General features: G+C 37.5%; 1 protein-coding gene across 1 annotated transcript in view; it reads right to left on the reverse strand.

Moving 5' to 3' along the window:
* Window positions 1-985: 985 nt before the first annotated feature.
* The window catches only part of LOC120858800 (ovostatin homolog 2-like), a 52695-nt gene continuing 33618 nt past the window's right edge, over window positions 986-20062 (reverse strand). Inside the window, 16 exon segments of the mRNA XM_040235114.1 lie at window positions 986-1129; window positions 1555-1631; window positions 2553-2655; window positions 3243-3311; window positions 3670-3760; window positions 5661-5785; window positions 6460-6669; window positions 8336-8547; window positions 9648-9813; window positions 10879-10953; window positions 11636-11792; window positions 12418-12499; window positions 13267-13443; window positions 14413-14496; window positions 18787-18838; window positions 19822-19940. Coding sequence (XP_040091048.1) covers window positions 1579-1631; window positions 2553-2655; window positions 3243-3311; window positions 3670-3760; window positions 5661-5785; window positions 6460-6669; window positions 8336-8547; window positions 9648-9813; window positions 10879-10953; window positions 11636-11792; window positions 12418-12499; window positions 13267-13443; window positions 14413-14496; window positions 18787-18838; window positions 19822-19940 — 1775 coding nt within the window. The 3' untranslated portion in view covers window positions 986-1129; window positions 1555-1578.

The following is a 20062-nucleotide window of genomic DNA, read 5'->3' on the forward strand; positions in this document are numbered from 1 at the left end:
GGGTGTGTGTGTTTAAATGAGTACAAAAAAAATATGAGTACTGATTATCTACATATGTGACATACAATGTTTTGGTAAACTAGGTATAAAGGAATTCTTAACACAGTGAAATAAGCTTTTGTAGTCCTTCACATGGGCTGACATAAGCAGTTTATCTAGGAGGATTCAATAAATATACATTTATTAAGGGCCTAGTTCTAGCTTAGGTACTATTTTTGGGGTACATTGAGCAGAGAGAGTATAAAATAAATAAGCCTAACCATCTTTTACTGTCACTCTGCTATTAATTTGTTGAATACTGATAGACCCTGGGACACTTTGTTTCCAATATTTTGAACTCCACAACTGGAGAATTTATCTATAGCTTCTTCCTGTCTGTAACAGAGTCTCAGTAGAGTCAGGGCCTGCACTGAAATTGGTAGAGCCATGAATTCATTTCCACTCCTCTTTCCTCAAATTTTGTCCTGCCACCATCTTCTCAGTATTAACTCATTGCTTCAACGATAGTGTTAGGTAAAGGGTAGACAACAAGTATTGCTTTTCAGGAGTAAGTGATAAGCTCAGACCAATAAAATAATTTTTAGAGAAATAAACTGTCCTTGGATTACCCTCTCGATCATGTGAGTGAATTCAATAAATCCATCAGCTAATTTGTGACTAAGTATACTCTCCCCTCCACACATGCTTTGTTATTTTATTGGAAAGAGTGTTTTATGTCTCCTGTGTTTCTTTTTACATCATCAAGCTCACGTGAAGTCCTCTTAAACGTGATCTCCTCCTCTGTCTCTCCGGGAATCTGGGCTCTTGCTTTCTCTGGATGCTGGAAGATTTCATATTCAGTACTCTGAATTCTGTCTAAAAACTTGAATTCAGAATTGACAACAGTAAAGCAAAATTGTTAGCATTGGTATCAAACAAAACCTTGAGTTTTCTAGGATGAAAATTATTACTCATGTGATGAAAAAAAGAAAATCAGAGACTTGGATGCAAAAATCACAGCATTTAATGAAACAAACTCTGGTAAGAACTCATAGCAGAGTGAACTCTATTCAGAATGTGAGGTGGTTCATAGATTTCTTCCAGGTTTGAGACAGGAGAATGAGTTCATTCAAAGTAAATTGTTTTCTACCTGGGATTTAAAAACAGTTCAAACAATAAATAAATGTGTGTATGTACATATAAATACATACATAGAGGTGGATAAACAAATATATTTATAGACATTCACAAATACACATTAGCATACACATGATGTGTATAAAATATGTACATATATATTAATAACATATCAATTCATAAAACAAACATGAGAGTTTTAAAAAATGAAACATTTATGTAAAGCACATAGTTTCAAATTCTTTAAAGTTATTTTAAAGACATTCATAAAAATCTTAATGCTGTCCTATTAGAGTACTTACCTAATGTACATAATTGTACAGACCGTGTGAAGCACCAGAGACTTCTCTTTGCTTCATCTATTGTTTTATCTTCTTAGATTTTCATTTTCTCATCAGATGTGTTTTTAATAACTCACGATGATTATGATTTCCTTACCTTTTTTGTGTATTTTGTTTTGTCTTACTGAGACACAGAAACACTGTTCATATTGTAAGAAGCAAGGGCATATTCATCTGGAAAATAAAAAGAAAGTTCATCCTTATTACATCTCCAGCTTTCTATAACCAGATGATATCAGACAATACAATTACACTAGGTAATTACTAACCCTTCTAGTAATTCTGCAAGAAAGTCAATTCCTTCTATTTTCTAAATCCAGGAACATCATATCAAAGTTTAAGGCACTTGGCAAAGTACATTCAATTAGTAAATGACAGAGTCAGAATTCAAAGACTGCTTTACAGGGGTTTCCCTGTGATCCAGTGGTTAAGAATCTACTTTCAAATGTAGAGGATACAAGATTGATCCCTGGTGAGGGAACCAGGCTCCCACACGCTGTAGGGTTACTGAGTCTACGTCCTGCCACGAAGACCCAACACAGCCAAAAAAACAAAAGAACAACAAAGAACCCCACCAAAAATCCCCGAAGACTTGCTGACAAACTTCTCATGACATTCAACAAGAAATTAATAGCACTAACCTTCCAGGGAACTTTTTAAAAAAACTTCTGAACAGCCTCTTAGTAACTGCTTTGAAACCTAATCTATCAAGATTTGCCTGTAACGCTTCAGAATATTTCTCACTCTTCCTCTCAAATTAAAGTCCATAGATGTAGCATGGAATGGTTAGTCTCAGCCATTAACAACAAAACAACAGCAACAAGACCTGGAAGCTTAGCTGGTTTGTATTTCAAATTAAAGGCAGTGCCTTTTCATTATATCAAAAGGATTCTAGGTGTTGAAAAATTCTGGCAAATAGAAAAAGGCCAAGTCAGAAGTTTATATATATATATATAATGGAGTAAAAAAAACAATATGTAAAGTAAACCCAGATATCAAAGACCAAGGATGATTTTCAAAAATTAAGTAGTTCAGGGAATCCTAGATACAGATATAACTTCCAGTAGTTTTAAAGCATGGTTGTTGCCCACCTACCTTTTTCATAATAATTGTAGACCACGACGGGGGATGGCTGAATGTTTGCCACATGGTTGATTTGCTCAACAGAGAAGGTGAAACTCTTTGCTGTACCTGAAACCTATAAAGATACAGATTATAAATACACCAGAGCAGGCCTGCAAAAAATAAAACCATAGAGCAAATTATTTCCAGAAGTTTATGATAAATCCAGGGTGTAATGATCTTACATAATAGCAAAATAATGAGTTAGGTAATATTAAATTGTGTAAAATGTTGTTTCACCGATTATATTGAGGTACAAGAAAGTTGAAAATATTAGAAAAATGTAGGCATTTGTGTGGATGTTAATGATGTATACATAGAAAGGGTGAGTCTGAAACTCGTGCCAGTCTCTGCTGGAGTTCAAGTCAAATTATAAAAGAATTGTACATCTTTGACCAGACTATGTTAGATGCTGTGGGGAATAAAAGAACAGGGAAATGATGCTTCTAAACTTGAGAATCATCCAGTTAGCCAAGGTACATACGAAATAGCATAGTATTTAAGAGGGAAAAGACAGTTAGTAGTGTGGAAGAACACTGATCACCTTTAACATCTCACATAGTTTTGACAAGCCCTATCATGTATATTTATGAGAAATCGAAGCATCCAGTTACCCTCAGAAGAAAAAGAAAGCCGTGGAGAAAAAAATTATTGTCAACTTACATTTTCCAGGTAGAAAAGAACATGGTCATTCTTGAATTCACTCTTCATTACTTGGCCATTGTTTTCAAGCTTTAAGGAAATTGGCAGGGAGGGATAAATATGAAAGAGCATCATTCCAGAATTCAATGTTTCATGCTTTTTCTCTAATATCAGGAAGTTGTTTTATGGAAAATTCCCTTGTGCATGATGTTTTCATAAACACAAGTCAGAACTAAATTTTAAAAATAAGTTATGAACTATTGGAAATAATGACTTCTAATTGCTATAAATCAAAAATCCATTTCACCACTGTTTTAGCAAAAATATGAGTGTGAACTGTGAATGTTTGTTTAAGTGAAGAATTACACAGCTTGGCTTTGCTAACCAACTGTTTCATCAACACATTACTGCTTTTTGGAGGCTGAAAGACTGGGCTTCTCTTACTTACCTCTTCAATGGATGACATGACTGGAGTAAATCCTGATAGCATTTTTACATCAACAAGGACCATGTTGGAGTTATTGTGAGTTCCCGTATATCTGAAATTTAAAAACAAAACACTAACTTAGACATCATTTTAGAAGAGTGACTTAACCTTATGGCAAGGATATGAGTACATTGATGCCAATTGGCTCTAAGCCTGGAGGAGAGGCAAAAGCTGGAGAAAAAACATCTGAAGATAGTCATTCTCACATATCTGGAAACAAGCACAATTAGAGTGATCGTGGCTGAGATGATTCAAAGCAACATAAATTGGAGTAAAGAATGAATGGACCTAATCTCCCCAAATCCTGCTTTTAAGCTTACTTGAGGCTTTAAAGTCAGAACTTATAGACAAAACTTTTAAACTTATATTACACATATGGTGGCTCAGTGTGTAAAATATGCCTGTAATGCTGGAGAAACAAGGGACACAGATTCCATCCTTGGGTCAGGAAGATCATCTAGAGAAGGGCATGGCAACCCACTCCAGTATTCCTGCCTGAAGAATCCTGAGGATGGAGGAGCCTCGTGGACTGCAGTCCACAAGGGTGCAAAGAGTTGGACATGACTGAAGCGACTGAGCACAGCACACATACTTATGTCAGCCTTAGATTCTGTGCAACACTTAGAAGAGGCTCATATCTCAAAAGCAGGATGTTGGCAAAATCATACAACAGACATGCCCCCAAGAGATCTTCTAGGTTATACCCACAACTTTGGATGAAATTGTTGGGACATGAAGTTGAGAGCTGTGTATTATATTATTAGCATTAGTGTTCAACAGATTTTCATTTGGAAATCCTGAGAAAAATCCCCGAAACTAATTTTATTCAATGTTTCTCCACACATTAACTCTAAAACTCTTCGGTGCCTATAAATTATATTTTAATTCAAGAGGATTACTTTGCTTTTCTACACTGAAAAATATCTAAAATTTTGCTTTGTGTACAGTTATATTAATGATTAAATAAATGTTAGTGGGTTTTCTCCTTTATGGCCCACTCATGCTTGTCTTTAGAAAGAAAATTGTATCTCTGTTGTGCAAAACTGACACAAAAAGGTGGAAGCACTGCTGAAGGATTAATGTGGCAGAAGCTTTCAAACTGCATACAGTACAGATTATATTTACATAACTCTAACTTTGATTTAGTTGAAAATGTACTAAATTGTGATGTGGGCACAGAGAGTACCATAACATGTGATTATTGACATTAATAATATATAAATATCTTTTATACAATTTAAAGATTACTTTCCATTTATAGTTATTACAAAATATTGGCTATAACCCCCAGGGCTGTACAATCCATCCTTGGGTCTATCTTACACCCTTCATGGTTTGTCCCTCCCACTCCCCCATCCTCAGATTCCCCCTCCTCCTTCTCCCCACTGGTAATCACTAGTTTGTTCTTTATTTCTGTAAGTCCACCTCTTTTTTGTTAAATTCACTAGTTTGTTGTATTTTTTAGATTTCATATGTAAGTGATATCATACAGTATTTGTCCTTCTCTGTCTGACTTATTTCACTTAGCATGTGCTTTGTGCTTAGTCTCCCAAACATGCCCACCAGGCTCCTTTGTACATGCGGATTCTCTAGGCAAGGATACTGGAGTGGGTTGCCATGCCCTCCTCCAGGGGATCTTCCCAACCCAGGGACTGAACCCAGGTCTCCCACATTGCAGGCGGATTCTTTACTGTCTGAGCCAGCAAGGAAGCCTTTCATTTAGTATAAGGCCCTCTAAGTCCATTTATGGGCTTCTTTATCCATTCATGAGCTGATGTACACTTAGGTTGCTTCCATGTCTTGGTGATTGTAAATAATGCTACTATGAACATTGGAGTCATGTGTCTTTTCAAATTAGTGCTTTTGATATTTTGTTAGTGTTTAAAATAATTCTTTTCTGATGCACCACTTTCTCTCTAACCTGAAAGTTGACATCAAAATGGGACACTTACCTGAGGGTTACTGTCAGGTCAAAATTACTCTGGAATACATCAGAAGAGTTTTTCTTTACTATTTGTAAGGAAAGGGAAAATCCAGATTCCTTCTTAGGTAGTAGCACATTATACCTCATGGTAGCCTAGAAAGGATACCAAAGTGTAAAAAAAAAAAAAAAAAACAAAAACCATCCATCTATCCTGTAGTAGCACTTGAAGCACTTATTGTTTTTTCTTATTTCCATTATTGCTGTTGTTGTTTAGTCACTAAGTTGTGTCTGACTCTTTGCAACCCCATGGACTAGAGCTCACTGAGCTCCTCTGTCCGTGGGATTTCCTAGGCAAGAATACTGGAGTTAATTGCCATTTCCTTCTCCAGGGGATCTTCCTGAGCCAGGGATTGAACCCCTGCCTATCCTGCATTATCAGGTGGATTCTTTACCACTGAGCCACCAGGGAAGCCCTCATTTCCATTATCAATGCACTTTATTTTATAACTTCATTATCAGGGAATAAGGCTAAATATAATCATTTGACTGTCAGAAGACTCAAGAATCTTTAACAATGTAATAAAAATATCAGAATACCCTCAAACACTGACATTCCTCCAGAAACTTCTCAGTTATCCAGTTATCTTTAAGAGTAGGTAACCTTTTACAAAATAACTTTAGTTTTCAGATGTTGAGTGGAAAATATCAATGAAGGAAAATGTAATCATGAAGACATGCAAGAGTAAAATAGCACTTTGTACATAACTGAAAAGATAGTCTCTGTTTTTTACTGGAAAACACTCATATTCCTCACAGAATTCCATTACCTGGATAAATGCACAACCTTGTCCTTCCACATCTACTGTGTATTGTCCACTTGCTTTTGTTAGTTCTGAACGTTGAACCAATAAGTGATTATCACCATTAACCTGGAAAATCTCGTTGAATTCTTCACTGCTTAAGCTGACAGTGACTTGATCATCAGAGAAGATTAAATTCATGTAGCGGGTTATGGCAAGAAGGCAGACGGGCGTATCCTGCACAGAACAGTACAAGCAGCATTCCAAGCTCTGTTATGATGCAATATCAGTCATCATGTGGCCATGAACTTTAAATCAACCCATAGAAATATTTCTGACATGTCAACAGAATACCAAGAAGCAGTTATCTAAACAACAGGGAAACCATTTGCTTGTGCTAATTGTTGTCACTTTCTTCAACAGATCTTATTAGATCTAAAAGTCTTCTAAATAATTTTATAATATCCATGTGAAATATTGCTCAATCTTTTCTAAAAATTAAGGTGTTATGTAATTTGGTTGCCATAGATAATGTTTATGCTCAACTCTCTTCGAAGGTGGGAAGTCAGAATCCAGAAAGGATGTTGGGAGATTCACTAACATATGGTTTTACTTAGAAACTAAGACTGAAAAAAAGAAAGGAAGGAAGGAAATGATTTTCCTTGTGGGAATAAAACTTGTATTTCTTTGCATTAAATTTTTTTGCCTATTAAGGAAGGATATAAGTCAGTGTTTTTGATACCCATTTCTTTGGCTATTCATTCATTTGCTTTTTCCAATGTATAGACCATAGAAGTAGGGAGAAATATTACTTCTTGGCTGACATGAAGTAATGGTTTGACCAAAGTATTCTTATTGTCAGGGCTCTTGTGTTTATAACAACCATCCTTTCTAGACTTTCATTCTATTTTTACTGTGTTAATGGAGATATAAATCAGGCATACATTCCCTGAGAGGGGATTTTATTTTATTCATTTATACATAGAAAATTCCTAGTAGAGTTCCTGGTATACAAGAACTGCCCAATAAATGCTCGTTGACTAAATATTGCGTCACCTTTAGAGATGTGGATGGACCTAGAGACTATCATACACAGTGAAGTAAGTCAGAAAAAAAACCCCAAATATTGTATATTAATGCATACATGTGGTATCTCGAAAAATGGTACAGATCAACCTATGTGCAGGGCAGGAATAGACACACAGATGTGGAGAATGGATGTGTGGATATGGGGTGGAGGAAGAAGGGGTGGAATGAATTGGGAGATTTGGATTGGCATATATACACTACCATGTGTAAAATAGATAGCGAGGATGGGATGGCTGGATGGCATCACTGACTCGATGGAGGCGAATCTGGGTGAATTCCAGGAGTTGGTGATGGACAGGGAGGCCTGGCATGCTGCGATTCATGGGGTCGCAAAGAGTCGGACACGACTGAGCGACTGAACTGAACTGAACTGAGCACAGGGAGTTTGCTCAAACTCATGTTCATTGAGTCAGTGATGCCATCCAGCCATCTGTGATTCATGGGGTTGCAAGGAGTCGGACACGACTAAGCGACTGAACTGAATTTAACTGAGCACAGGGAGATCGGTTCGGTGCTCTGTGATGACTTAAAGGGATGGACTGGGGTGGGGGTAGGCGGGAGGTCCAAGAGGGAGGGGCTATATGTATACATATAGCTGATTTGCTTCATTACTCAGCAGAAACCAATTCATTGTAAAGCAACTAAACCCCAATAAAGATGATTTATAATAGCAAATATTCCTTGTCTCAGAAGGTATTTCCTACCTTTGATATTTTTATTATATATATCTATGTCATATATTATCTATATTATTATAGAGTGGCAACTTTTGCATTGAACATTGTGGTTATGTTAGTAGATCCACACCAATCACCTGAGGGGAGGAGAAGCCTCCGTGAGAATTCATCTGTTGGGCAAGCCACTGAACAATCTTACTAGCGTAGGTCAGGTCAGGGTTTTTCTGGGAAATGATAGCCAACAGCACATAGCAAGTCTTCTCCATCTCAGCAGAAGGTGCCCGAGGAATAAAGAGTGGAGATGCCTCTGTCTCAAGTTTCTTCGCTTTTCTCCAATATATCACATTATCTGAGAAGAAAAGAAGAATTTTCACACAGTCCCTATATAAAGAAAGATGCAAATGCCATCCTTGACCTCTGTTATGGGTTCAGTGTGCCCCTCAAAATTCATATGTTCAAGGCCCTACTACCTAGAACCTCAGAATGGAACTGTATTTGGATATAGGGCTTTTAAAGGGGTGAATAAGTTAAAATGAAGCCATTTAGATGGGTCTTAGTACTTAGCAACTAAACAACAACAACAACAACAAATGTATCCTTATCAGAAGAGATAATTTGGACTCATGGAGGGGGCACCAGGAACGCATGTACATGGGAAAAAACATGTGAAGATGGTTAGAGAAGATGGCCGTCTACAAACTAAGCAGAATGGCCTTAGAAGACATCACACCCGCTGATACTTTGATCTTGGAATTCTAGCTCTAGAACCATGAGAAAATAAATTTCTGTCATTTAAACCACCCAGTACAGAGTATTTTATTGGGCTGGTCAAAAAGTTCGTTCAGGTTTTTATGGAAAAACTCAAACGAACTTTTTGGCCAACCCAATATTATGGCAGCCCTAGCGAACTAAGGCAACTTCAGAGAGCAACTTCCTAAGGTTAACGTTTTTGACCTTAAGTTCAAGGCCAAAGTTTTACAAGCAGTTTTTATTATCTGCAGTCACTCCACTTGATTTTCTTTACTTCACTCACTTGAGAAGAAATGAGCAGAAAAGAAAAAGAGGAAGCTAGAAAATATATAATGTTTTGTTTTTTTAAAAAAGTCACTCAGAAATGTCATAAGATAAATAGAAGCATTCTAGAAAAGAGAGGGTTCCTATGTGATTGCTCAGTTTCATCAGTTTATTCTTAGGGTCATTTCTATTAAGAAAGAAGTGAAGTGAAGTGAAAGTTGCTCAGTTGTGTCTGACTGTTTGTGATACCATAGACTATAGCCCATGAGGTTCCTCTGTCCATGGGATTCTCCAGGCAAGAAAACTGGAGTGGGTTGCCATTTCCTCCTCCAGGGGATCTTCCCCACCCAGGGGTCAAACCCTGGTCTCCTGCATTTCAGGCAGATTATTTGCCTGAAAGCCCCTCCATTAGCAAAAGTGAATAATAATACTTACTTAATTTTGTAGCAGATTGATCCAGGGTCCGGAGTAAGGATTCCACTTTCTCCTCTTTTCCAGCTAATGCAAAAGCATAAGCTAGAATTGCAAGGTTGTAGCCATTTCTGACACCATTTTCCAAGGCCTCTTCTAAGCAAAAGAGCCCATTTCATAGAGTGGGAAACTAGTCAAGAAGAAGAACAATTCATTTTAAGATGATGCTTGAATACTTACTTGTAAGCTTGATTGTTTAAACTAATCATTTTTTATAATGTATATAATATACCCTTGAAGTATATTTTACATTCAAACCTGTTCATTTCTGTACATGTGAATTATATTTTATAAATATCATTAAAATTCATTTTTAATGGATTATCAGTATTTGAAAAAATTTAAGTAGTATGAAAATGGCAATCTTTGTCTGACTGGTTGTATTTTAGTTAATGATGTAAATGTTTTCTATGTGGCAAAGTATACACATTTATTTTTAGACCTAAGATATTTTACACTAATGCCCAAAATAGGAGCTCGTATTTCTAAAGATGGTTTTTGAGGTATACCAATGACCCTGAAAATTCCTAGGATCTTATTTCAAGAATAGATTTCGCAATTGGATAATCTGAACTTTGGATTGAGAGGCAGCCAAGATGAGCCACACTTAAGCTGAAAATGTTTGCATACTGAGTTGGTTAAACAAACAGAATATCAGGTTGTAGTTATACTTGGAATAAGAGTTCTTAATCTGAAATTAATAGCTGAACTTCAGGAGATATATGGATACCGAAATGATATGAAACACTTGTATAAGTGTGCGTATGTATATCTTCTCTAGGGAAAAACTCAGTAGTGTTCATCAAAGGTTTCTATGAATCAAAAAGTTCGTGTTAGAGGTAAAGAACCTGTCTGCCATTGCAGGAGACCTAAGAGATGTGAGTTTGATCCCTGGGTCTGGAAAATCCCCTGGAGGAGGAAATAGCAACCCACTCCAATATTTTTGCCTGGAAAATCCCATGGACAGAAGAGCCTGGCAGGCTACAGTCTATAGGGTCTCAAAGAGTTGGACATGACTGAAGCAACTTAGCATGCATGAATAAAAAAATTTGGGGAGAGTTAATTTAAAGAGTGGTAGTGAATTAATTATTCTCTTGATGTTTCACCCAGTCCAGGAATTTTAAATCACTCTGAATTGATAGTCAAATTCATGTGCATTCAGCTGACTGATACTAAAAGACAGTGGGACCCATACAGTGAAATTGAGTCCAGCTTCAAGGAATGCAGCAACGATATAGGCAGTGAGTACAATGTCCTCTTCATCTCCAACCTAAACACAAAGGAACCATAAGTCATATTGGACAGCAGAGCACAAAAGAACAGCTATCCCTCTGAAGGAAAACTAGATAGGAAAGAGACAGTGGGACAAATATCATTAAAAAAATTTTTTTTTTTGGCCACGGGGCAGCATATGGAGAATACCAAGTGATATATCTAAATATGGACTGGAAAAGGGAAAGAATAGGTCTATCAAAGACAGACTTCATTCCATTTGCATTTTGACCTGAGGCAAGTGAGGTCCTCATGCTTTGATTTAAGGAGGTATTGGATCAGTGCTTCATTGAAACAATATAAATTAGGAGATCCTCTTCCTGAACTGGCTTACCATCCATAAATAGAAATGAATAATGTTTGGCTTCAAATTTATAAACTGTTTCCTCTCTAGGTTCTTTTTCAGTCCCCTCTCACCTATTCTCAGTTTATCTACTCAAGGAGACTGGTTCTAAGAAAGGACTGAAAACAGTAAGGCAAATAATAGATTCAAGAGGAATTCAGTGTAGGCTGAGGATAACATGCAGGCAGCAGTAATAATGGCTTTGATTTACATACCACAAGCCTGTCAAGGCAGCAGAAGGAGTAATAGTCATAAGAAGTATACTCATGTTCTCAAGAGCTGGATAAGGCAGGTAATGTAAAGGAGAAAGGAAAGCTTACTTGTGTGAATCACTCACCTCCCAGGCATTGCTGAAAAGCTTGCCATCAGTTTTAAAGCAGCCATCTATTTTCTATTTGCTTGCAAGCCAGATCAAGTTTTCCCTTTGAACCAGTTCATCAATGAAGACATATTTCTTCATTCCCGCAAATGTCTTAAAAGTAAGAGCACTGAGCCTGTAAAGCCAATCGTCAGTTAGACAGAAGTTAGATAAGAAAGAAATGATGTCAGCTTCCCATCAGGTCCATCATCACTGATTGCTTTGGGTCATGGGTGGATCTAATCCGGCTAAGAGCGACTGTAACAAGTCTTGATTGACAGCAGTTCTTTCCTTTGGGTCAGTAAATCTGAACAGCAATATGTGAAAGTAAGAGCATGTAATTTCCAGCACGTTTACGTACAAATTTCTATAGAATCCATCAGATTGTTCATGCATGAAGAAAGAATGGAATGGGTGTAATTAGGTGCTTTGAAGCCTTTTAGTTTTACTTTCCTCAATCTACATGGGGCTCAGAGAGACAGACTTAGATGTGCCATTTACCACAAACTGTGGAAGTATTGGTGGGGGTGTCACTAAATGACCAGACATCTAAGCAATCTATTATGAGACTTTCAGTACATTGTTGCTTTAAAGTTGGAATAATCAAATATTTTAGTTTTATCTGATTCACCTCTAGGAACTCACTTTGAAACACAAAAGTGTTGCTTTCAAATCCCCACCAAACACAATTCCCCTCAGCCCCTCACAAGTCCTCCTCAGATCATTCTTGTATTATTTAAAATAAAATTTTCATCTCTTACCGTATGCTTCCTTCCTGATTCCTCTGCCAAAACACACTATAGGAACCATCCAAATTTTTGAAAGACAACTGCTTCTGATAACCTAAAATACAACATGGTAGGAAATTATTCTTTAAGAAAGTTAAAAGAAAAATAATGGTGTAGTAACAGCCCCGTGTTTTGGTATCAGACATAAATGACTAGATGATCATTTCAATTTTAATTTCTGAAACTCAGGTTCTCCATCCATAGGGAGAAAAGATAGCTTCTACCTTATAGGGTTTTAATGACAAGTAAGATATTCCATGTGACTACATCTAACTCAATATTTGTCTAATATTACTAATCATTTATTTTTTTTTTCTTGGGGTTATTTTATTTCAGTGTTATTTTTCTGAAAAAAAAAGAATAAAATAAATTATACTCCTGAACTTTTCTTTGATATCACATTTACAAGATATTTCTAAATACAAAACTAATCACTTCATCTCAATGGAATGCAATTGAGCAAACAAATACAGAAGTTGATAAATGAACTGTTTATAGCTACCATTAATAACAATAACAAAACTCACTAACAAAGTAGCTTGGCAAAATATTAGGCATTAAAAAAAAAAAAACTGAGGTCATAATGTGAAACAGTACATGTCTGAATTGTGAAGCCAAATGACCGTACTGATACTGAATTCCAAAAAAGCCTCCAAACAAACAAAAATCCCCCAAAATAGAGCTAGGACTCAGAGTGACTCAGTTCTTCAGACATATTTTTTTCCCCATGAGACTACCTCATAATAGCAGCTTTATGACATCTTGATATTAGTAATAATTTATTTAATCTATTATAGGCAGAAATTACTTCAATCTTCTCACCATTAGATAAGAAGAATAAAGCTTTAGATTTAACTTCCTCTGTTAGTTGTTTAGTAGATCTCAGATAGTCTAGGATGTAGGTATCAGATGCTAGCAGGGCAATATTCTGTTCTCCACCTCCATAGGGCATTTGGAAAAGATTCTCCAGATTCTGTATTGCAAGTCCTAGAATATCCCCTAAAAACACGACAAACAGAATGTTACTGTTTGTTAAACTTGGCATCTCAGCATTAATGACAATAGGTGAAAAAGGCATTGTGGAAGGAAAGAACATTTTAAAATAGGTCTAAAAGATGGAAACAAGGAATGTTTTCATGAAGTAATTCTAAAGAAGGTGAAGTGAAAGAGGTTTCTGGTATGAAAAATGTTTTGGAAAATCTCCTATTACCACAGAGAGAAGGAATTTAAGAAAGTGTGTTTGTTCACTTGATTGCTTGCTGGTTTGGTTTTTTGAGAAACTGACCCTGTGAATTAAACAATGTAATCTATCTCTTTCCCCAAAATGTAGATGTTAATAATAGACAAAGAAATTTGACTTCTCTGGAACAGTTTTATCCATTACTGAGGAAATTTCCAGCATTTTAAATAAAGTATATTCTGATCTCCAAAGGTATATTTAATATTTCAGATGGACAGGCTATAACAGGATTCTTTGTTTTTTAAACACCAATTACCATTCAGCAGAAAAAATATCTTCTAGGTACATAGATTTTTTTTAAATTTTTTTTTATTGAAATATAACTGCTTTACAATGTTGTGTTACATGAATCAGCTCTTAATATATGTATACATATATCCCTTCCCTCTTGAGCCTCCCTCCTACCCACTCCCGCATCTCACCTTTCTAGTTCATCACAGAGTACTGAGCTGAACACTCTGTGCTGTAGAGCAGGTTCCCACTAGCTATCTATTTTACCCATGGTTGTGTACACTCTCAGTTCATCGTACAAGGATGTGGATTTGAAAATGGTGCTGTAAGTCCTTCAGATCCCATGCAGAAGCAAACATAGGAGATCATCCTCAACAATAATTCCCTTAAATTGATACTGTAAGAAAAATCTCTCCATCCTTTTAAGTTTTTTTTTTAAAGACCACTTCAACTAAGATTTTAAAATCACTGTGAAGCAAAAAAATTAACCAACTTACCCACAACAGTGAAAAAGGCCCTGGTTGATCCTTCTACGACATCATTTGTTAAATTCAAATCTACCTGCCTGGAGACTTTGGTGCCTGGAAAGAAAAAATATCAATAAAACAAATAATGTTTGGCTTTCTTTCATAAACAATAGCAGCAGGTTTGTGGAACAAACATATTAGGAAATATATTCCATTATTTATATTTATTTTATAAGTTGCTTGTTTGAAGAGATGAACTTGAGGTTTTGATTTAGTTTAGAATAACAATGCATTTAGAAAATGGTATATAAATCTGGAAGTTAGAGATGGCCTCTATTCTCTATCAGTTTAGTGCCTGAACTACTTATGTATGAAAAATAAAAGTAAAAACTACTGATTGTGACATATAGAACATTACACACGAAAGGTAAAACTTGGAGAGTCTTACTAGGCATTAAAATCAAATCATCAGGAAATCCCCTGGCAGTCCAGTGGTTAGGACCCAGTGCTTTTACTGCTGGGACTCGATTTAATCCCTGGCTGGGGACTAAGATCCTGCCAGATGTGCAGTGTGGCTGTGGCAAAAAAAAAAAAAAAAAAATTATGTTAATAAGAAATTAAAAAAAAAACAGATCATCATCAACCTCATAAAGCAATACTCATGAGGCCCATAAAACTGGCTATTGAAGGGCAGTGATTTTCTATTGTTGTTTCAACCCAGGAGTACAGAAGCAAAGGTTACATTATGGACTGCTTACATTATGTGCTGTTTGGGCATAATATTGACTTCCCACTGCCCAAAATTGTGCAACACTCACCTGCAAGATGAGCTCCACCCACCCCACCCCTGCAAAAATTCACAAGATGAAAGAAGTAGGCTGAGACAGATTGATGTCATAGATGGACAACAAAAAATAACCTCATAAATATCCTTTATGTTTGCTAAAATTATACAATGAAGACTGGGCCTGAAATGAAATAATCCTCCATTGGATATTCAGAATAAAGTCACTGAGGTCCTCTATAGCAATAAAGTAGAAGAAGAGGAAATAAACAGACCTGTGGATGAATTTCCTTTAGGACTAGTTTGCCCATGTAGAAGATCCTACCGCACTTGGGAATCTGCTCAATGTTACATGGCAGCCTGGATGGGATGGGAATTTTGGGGAGAATGGATACATGTATATGTATGGCTGAGTCTCTTCGCTGTTCACCCGAAACTATCACAATGTTGTTGATTGGCTATCAGTTCAGTTCAGTCATTCAGTTCTGTCTAACTCTTTGCGACCCCATGAATCGCAACACGCCAGGCCTCCCTGTCCATCATCAACTCCTGGAATTCACCCAAACTCATGTGAATGGAGTCAGTGATGCCATCCAGCCATCTCATCCTCTGTCTTCCCCTTCTCCTCCTGCCCCCAATCCCTCCCAGCATCAGGGTCTTTTCCAATGGGTCAACTCTTCGCATGAGGTGGCCAAAGTACTGGAGTTTCAGCCTCAACATCAGTCCTTCCAATGAACACCCAGGACTGGCCTCCTTCAGGATGGACTGGTTGGATCTCCTTGCAGTCCAAGGGACTCTCAAGAGTTTTCTCCAACATCACAGTTCAAAAGCATCAATTCTTCAGAGCTCAGCTTTCTTCATAGTCCAACTCTCACATACATACATGACCACTGGAAAAACCATAGCCTTGACTAGATGGACCTTTGTTGGCAAAGCAATATCTCTGCTTTTTAATATGCTGTCAGGTTGGTCATAATTTTCCTTCCAAGGAGTAGGCGTCTTTTAATTTCATGGCTGTAATCACCATCTGCAGTGATTTTGGAGCCCCCAAAAATAAAGTCTGATACTATTTCTACTGTTTCCCCATCTATTTCCCATGAAGTGATGGGACCAAATGTCATGATCATAGTTTTCTGAATGTTGAGCTTTAAGCCAACTTTTTCAGTCTCCTCTTTCACTTTCCTTAAGTGGCTTTTTAGTTCCTCTTCACTTTCTGCCATAAAGGTGGTGTCATCTGCATATCTGAGGTTATTGATATTTCTCCTGGCCATCTTGATTCCAACTTGTGTTTCTTCCAGTCCAGCGTTTCTCATGATGTACTCTGCATAGAAGTTAAATAAGCATAGTGACAATATACAGCCTTGATGTACTCCTTTTCCTGTTTGGAACCAGTCTGTTGTTCCATGTCCAGTTCTAACTGTTGCTTTCTGACCTGCATACAGATTTCTCAAGAGGCAGGTCAGGTGGTCTGGTATTCCCATCTCTTTCAGAATTTTCCACAGTTTATTGTGATCCACACAGTCAAAGGCTTTGGCATAGTCAATAAAGCAGAAATAGATGTTTTTCTGGAACTCTCTTGCTTTTTCCATGATCCAGTGGATGTTGGCAATTTGATCTCTGGTTCCTCAGCCTTTTCTAAAACCAGCTTGAACATCAGGGAGTTCACCGTTCACATATTGCTGAAGCCTAGCTTGGAGAATTTTGAGCATTACTTTAGTAGCATGTCAGATGAGTGCAATTGTGCGGTAGTTTGAGCATTCTTTGGCATTGCCTTTCTTTGGGATTGGAATGAAAACTGAACTTTTCTAGTCGTGTAGCCACTGCTGAGTTGTCCAAATTTGCTGGCATATTGAGTGCAGCACTTTCACAGCATCATCCTTCAGGATTTGAAATAGCTCCACTGGAATTCCATCACCTCCACTAGCTTTGTTCATAGTGATGCTTTTCTAAGGCCCACTTGCCTTCATAATACAGGATGTCTGGCTCTAGATGAGTGATCACACCATCGTAATTATCCAGGTCATGAAGATCTTTTTTGTACAGTTTTTCTGTGTATTCTTGCCACCTCTTCTTAATATCTTCTGCTTCTGTTAGGTCCACACCATTTCTGTCCTTTATCGAGCCCATCTTTGCATGAAATGTTCCCTTGGTATCTCTAATTTTCTTGAAGAGGTCTCTAGTCTTTCCCATTATGTTGTTTTCCTCTATTTCTTTGCATTGATCACTGAAGAAGGCTTTCTTATCTATTCTTGCTATTTTTTGGAACTCTGCTCATATGCTTATATCTTTCCTTTTCTCCTTTGTTTTTTGCTTATCTTATTTTCACAGCTATTTGTAAGGCCTCCCCAGACAGCCATTTTGCTTTTTTGCATTTCTTTTCCATGGGGATGGTCTTGATCCCTGTCTCCTGTACAATGTCACGAACCTCATTCCATAGTTCATCAGGCACTCTATCTATCAGATCTAGGCCCTTAAATCTATTTCTCACTCCCACTGTATAATCATAAGGGATTTGATTTAGGTCATATCTGAATGGTCTAGCGATTTTCTCTACTTTCTTCAATTTAAGTCTGAATTTGGTAATAAGGAGTTCATGATCTGAGCCACAATCAGCTCCTGGTCTTGTTTTTGTTGACTGTATAGAGCTTCTCCATCTTTGGCTGCAAAGAATATAATCAATCTGATTTCAGTGTTGACCATCTGGTGATGTCCATGTGTAGAGTCTTCTCTTGTGTTGTTGGAAGAGGGTGTTTGCTATGACCAGTGCATTTTCTTGGCAAAACTCTATTAGTCTTCGCCCTGCTTCATTCCACATTCCAAGGCCAAATTTGCCTGTTACTCCAGGTGTTTCTTGACTTCCTACTTTTGCATTCCAGTCCCCTATAATGAAAAGGACATCTTTTGGGGGTGTTAGTTCGAAAAAGTCTTGTATGTCTTCATAGAACCGTTCAACTTCAGCTTCTTCAGCATTACTGGTTGGGGCATAGACTTGGATTACTGTGATATTGAATGATTTGCCTTGGAAACGAACTGAGATCATTCTGTCGTTTTTGAGATTGCATCCAAGTACTGCATTTTGGACTCTTTTGTTGACCATGATGGCTACTCCATTTCTTCTGAGGGATTCCTGCCCACAATAGTAGATATATTGGTCATCTGAGTTAAATTCACCCGTTCCAGTCCATTTTAGTTCGCTGATTCCTAGAATGTCGACGTTCACTCTTGCCATCTCTTGTTTGACCACTTCCAATTTGTCTTGATTCATTCCAGGTTCCTATGCAATATTGCTCTTTACAGCATCAGACCTTGCTTCTATCACCAGTCAAATACACAGCTGGGTATTGTTTTTGCTTTGGCTCCATCCCTTCATTCTTTCTGGAGATATTTCTCCACTGATTTCCAGTAGCATATTGGGCACCTACTGACCTGGGGAGTTCCTCTTTCAGTATCCTATCATTTTGCCTTTTCCTATTGTTCATGGGGTTCTCAAGGCAAGAATACTGAAGTGGCTTGCCATTCCCTTCTCCAGTGGACCACATTCTGTCATTGGCTTTACTAACACAAAATTGGGTATACCCCAATACAAAATAAAAAAGTTAAAAAAGAAAAGATCCTCTTACCTTGTGTACAGATAAGGAAACTTTGAGTCATCTCTTTTTCAATACCTTCAGGCTATCAAGGAATAAAGTAAACAGAAAGAAGCAGAAAGTCAGGGGTCTGGGTCATCTTTCCACACAGAAAAAGCAACCAAGTGTCAGCTCACATAGGCATGGCTGGCTCGTGGTTTGTGCTGGAGAAGATCCATTCATTGTCCCCTTCTGTTTATATCTGCAAGTCACTGTATGTTACCAACACCCACTCTGGCTCTGTGTTCCCATAGTTTTTTGAGGGACAGAGATAACTTCAGCGTCTTAGTGGAACATACTCAGTTTCCCTGGCACTGTCCAGCTTTTCCAATAGACAAACAAAAGTGTTTTGCAAAGTAAGAACATGCCAAAAATTGAGGTGAGAGGATGCCATTGACAAGCAGTGATTCTTTTAGAGGATGATGAGGCCTGCACAGGCATGTAGATTTGTCTCGGATTTGAGAGTCAGTTAAAGAAAGGGAGGGAAGAGGATCAGGTGTATAGGAAGCATCATGAGTCAGGAGCAAACAAAAAATCTAAGCGTGTTTCATGAGTTACATTTTTCTATCCTGGGTTAATTGTTAATTAAAGAATGGATGAATTTTATTGCCATTTTAATTTATTTAAAATGGCATATCTTGTGTCAGTAATTAGAGTGAAAATGTTAGTTGCTCAGTCATGTCCGACTGTTTGTCAACAGCAGTTATGGTCAATTAAGTCTCTTCACAGAGAATGTCCTTTATTATTTAACCTATTGCATGCATGCTAAGTCATTTCTTGTGTCCATCTCTAGTGACCCTATGGACTGTAGCCTGCCAGGCTCCTCTGTCATTGGGATTCTTCAGGCAAGAGCACTGGAGTGGGTTGCCATTTCCTCCTCCAGGAGATCTTCTCCTCAGGGATGGAACCTGAGTCTTTTAATATCTCCTGCACTGGCAGGTGGGTTCTTTACCGTTAGCACCACCTGGGAAGCCCATGATACTCTCTATTTTGTATGTGGAAGGGCTTGATAGTTTTGCATGTACTTACCTGTACCAACAGACTTTTGATCACAGTATCTTTCCAGTTCAGGTTCTGCCTCTCAGGTGCTTCATTTGGGCAAGCACTATTTTGCTTGGACTCAGCAACTACAGTGATATTCACTTTACCTGAAAAACATTCCCAAATATAAATTACATTGACCACTGGCCCCTTCTGTGAAGGGAAATGATTAAAAGTCTATAAATCACTTCTTGAATCAGACAAACTGAATCTTATCATCATATTTATG

The sequence above is a fragment of the Oryx dammah genome, unplaced genomic scaffold (assembly GCF_014754425.2).
Source record: "Oryx dammah isolate SB20612 unplaced genomic scaffold, SCBI_Odam_1.1 HiC_scaffold_29, whole genome shotgun sequence".
NCBI classification, from domain to species: domain Eukaryota; kingdom Metazoa; phylum Chordata; class Mammalia; order Artiodactyla; family Bovidae; genus Oryx; species Oryx dammah.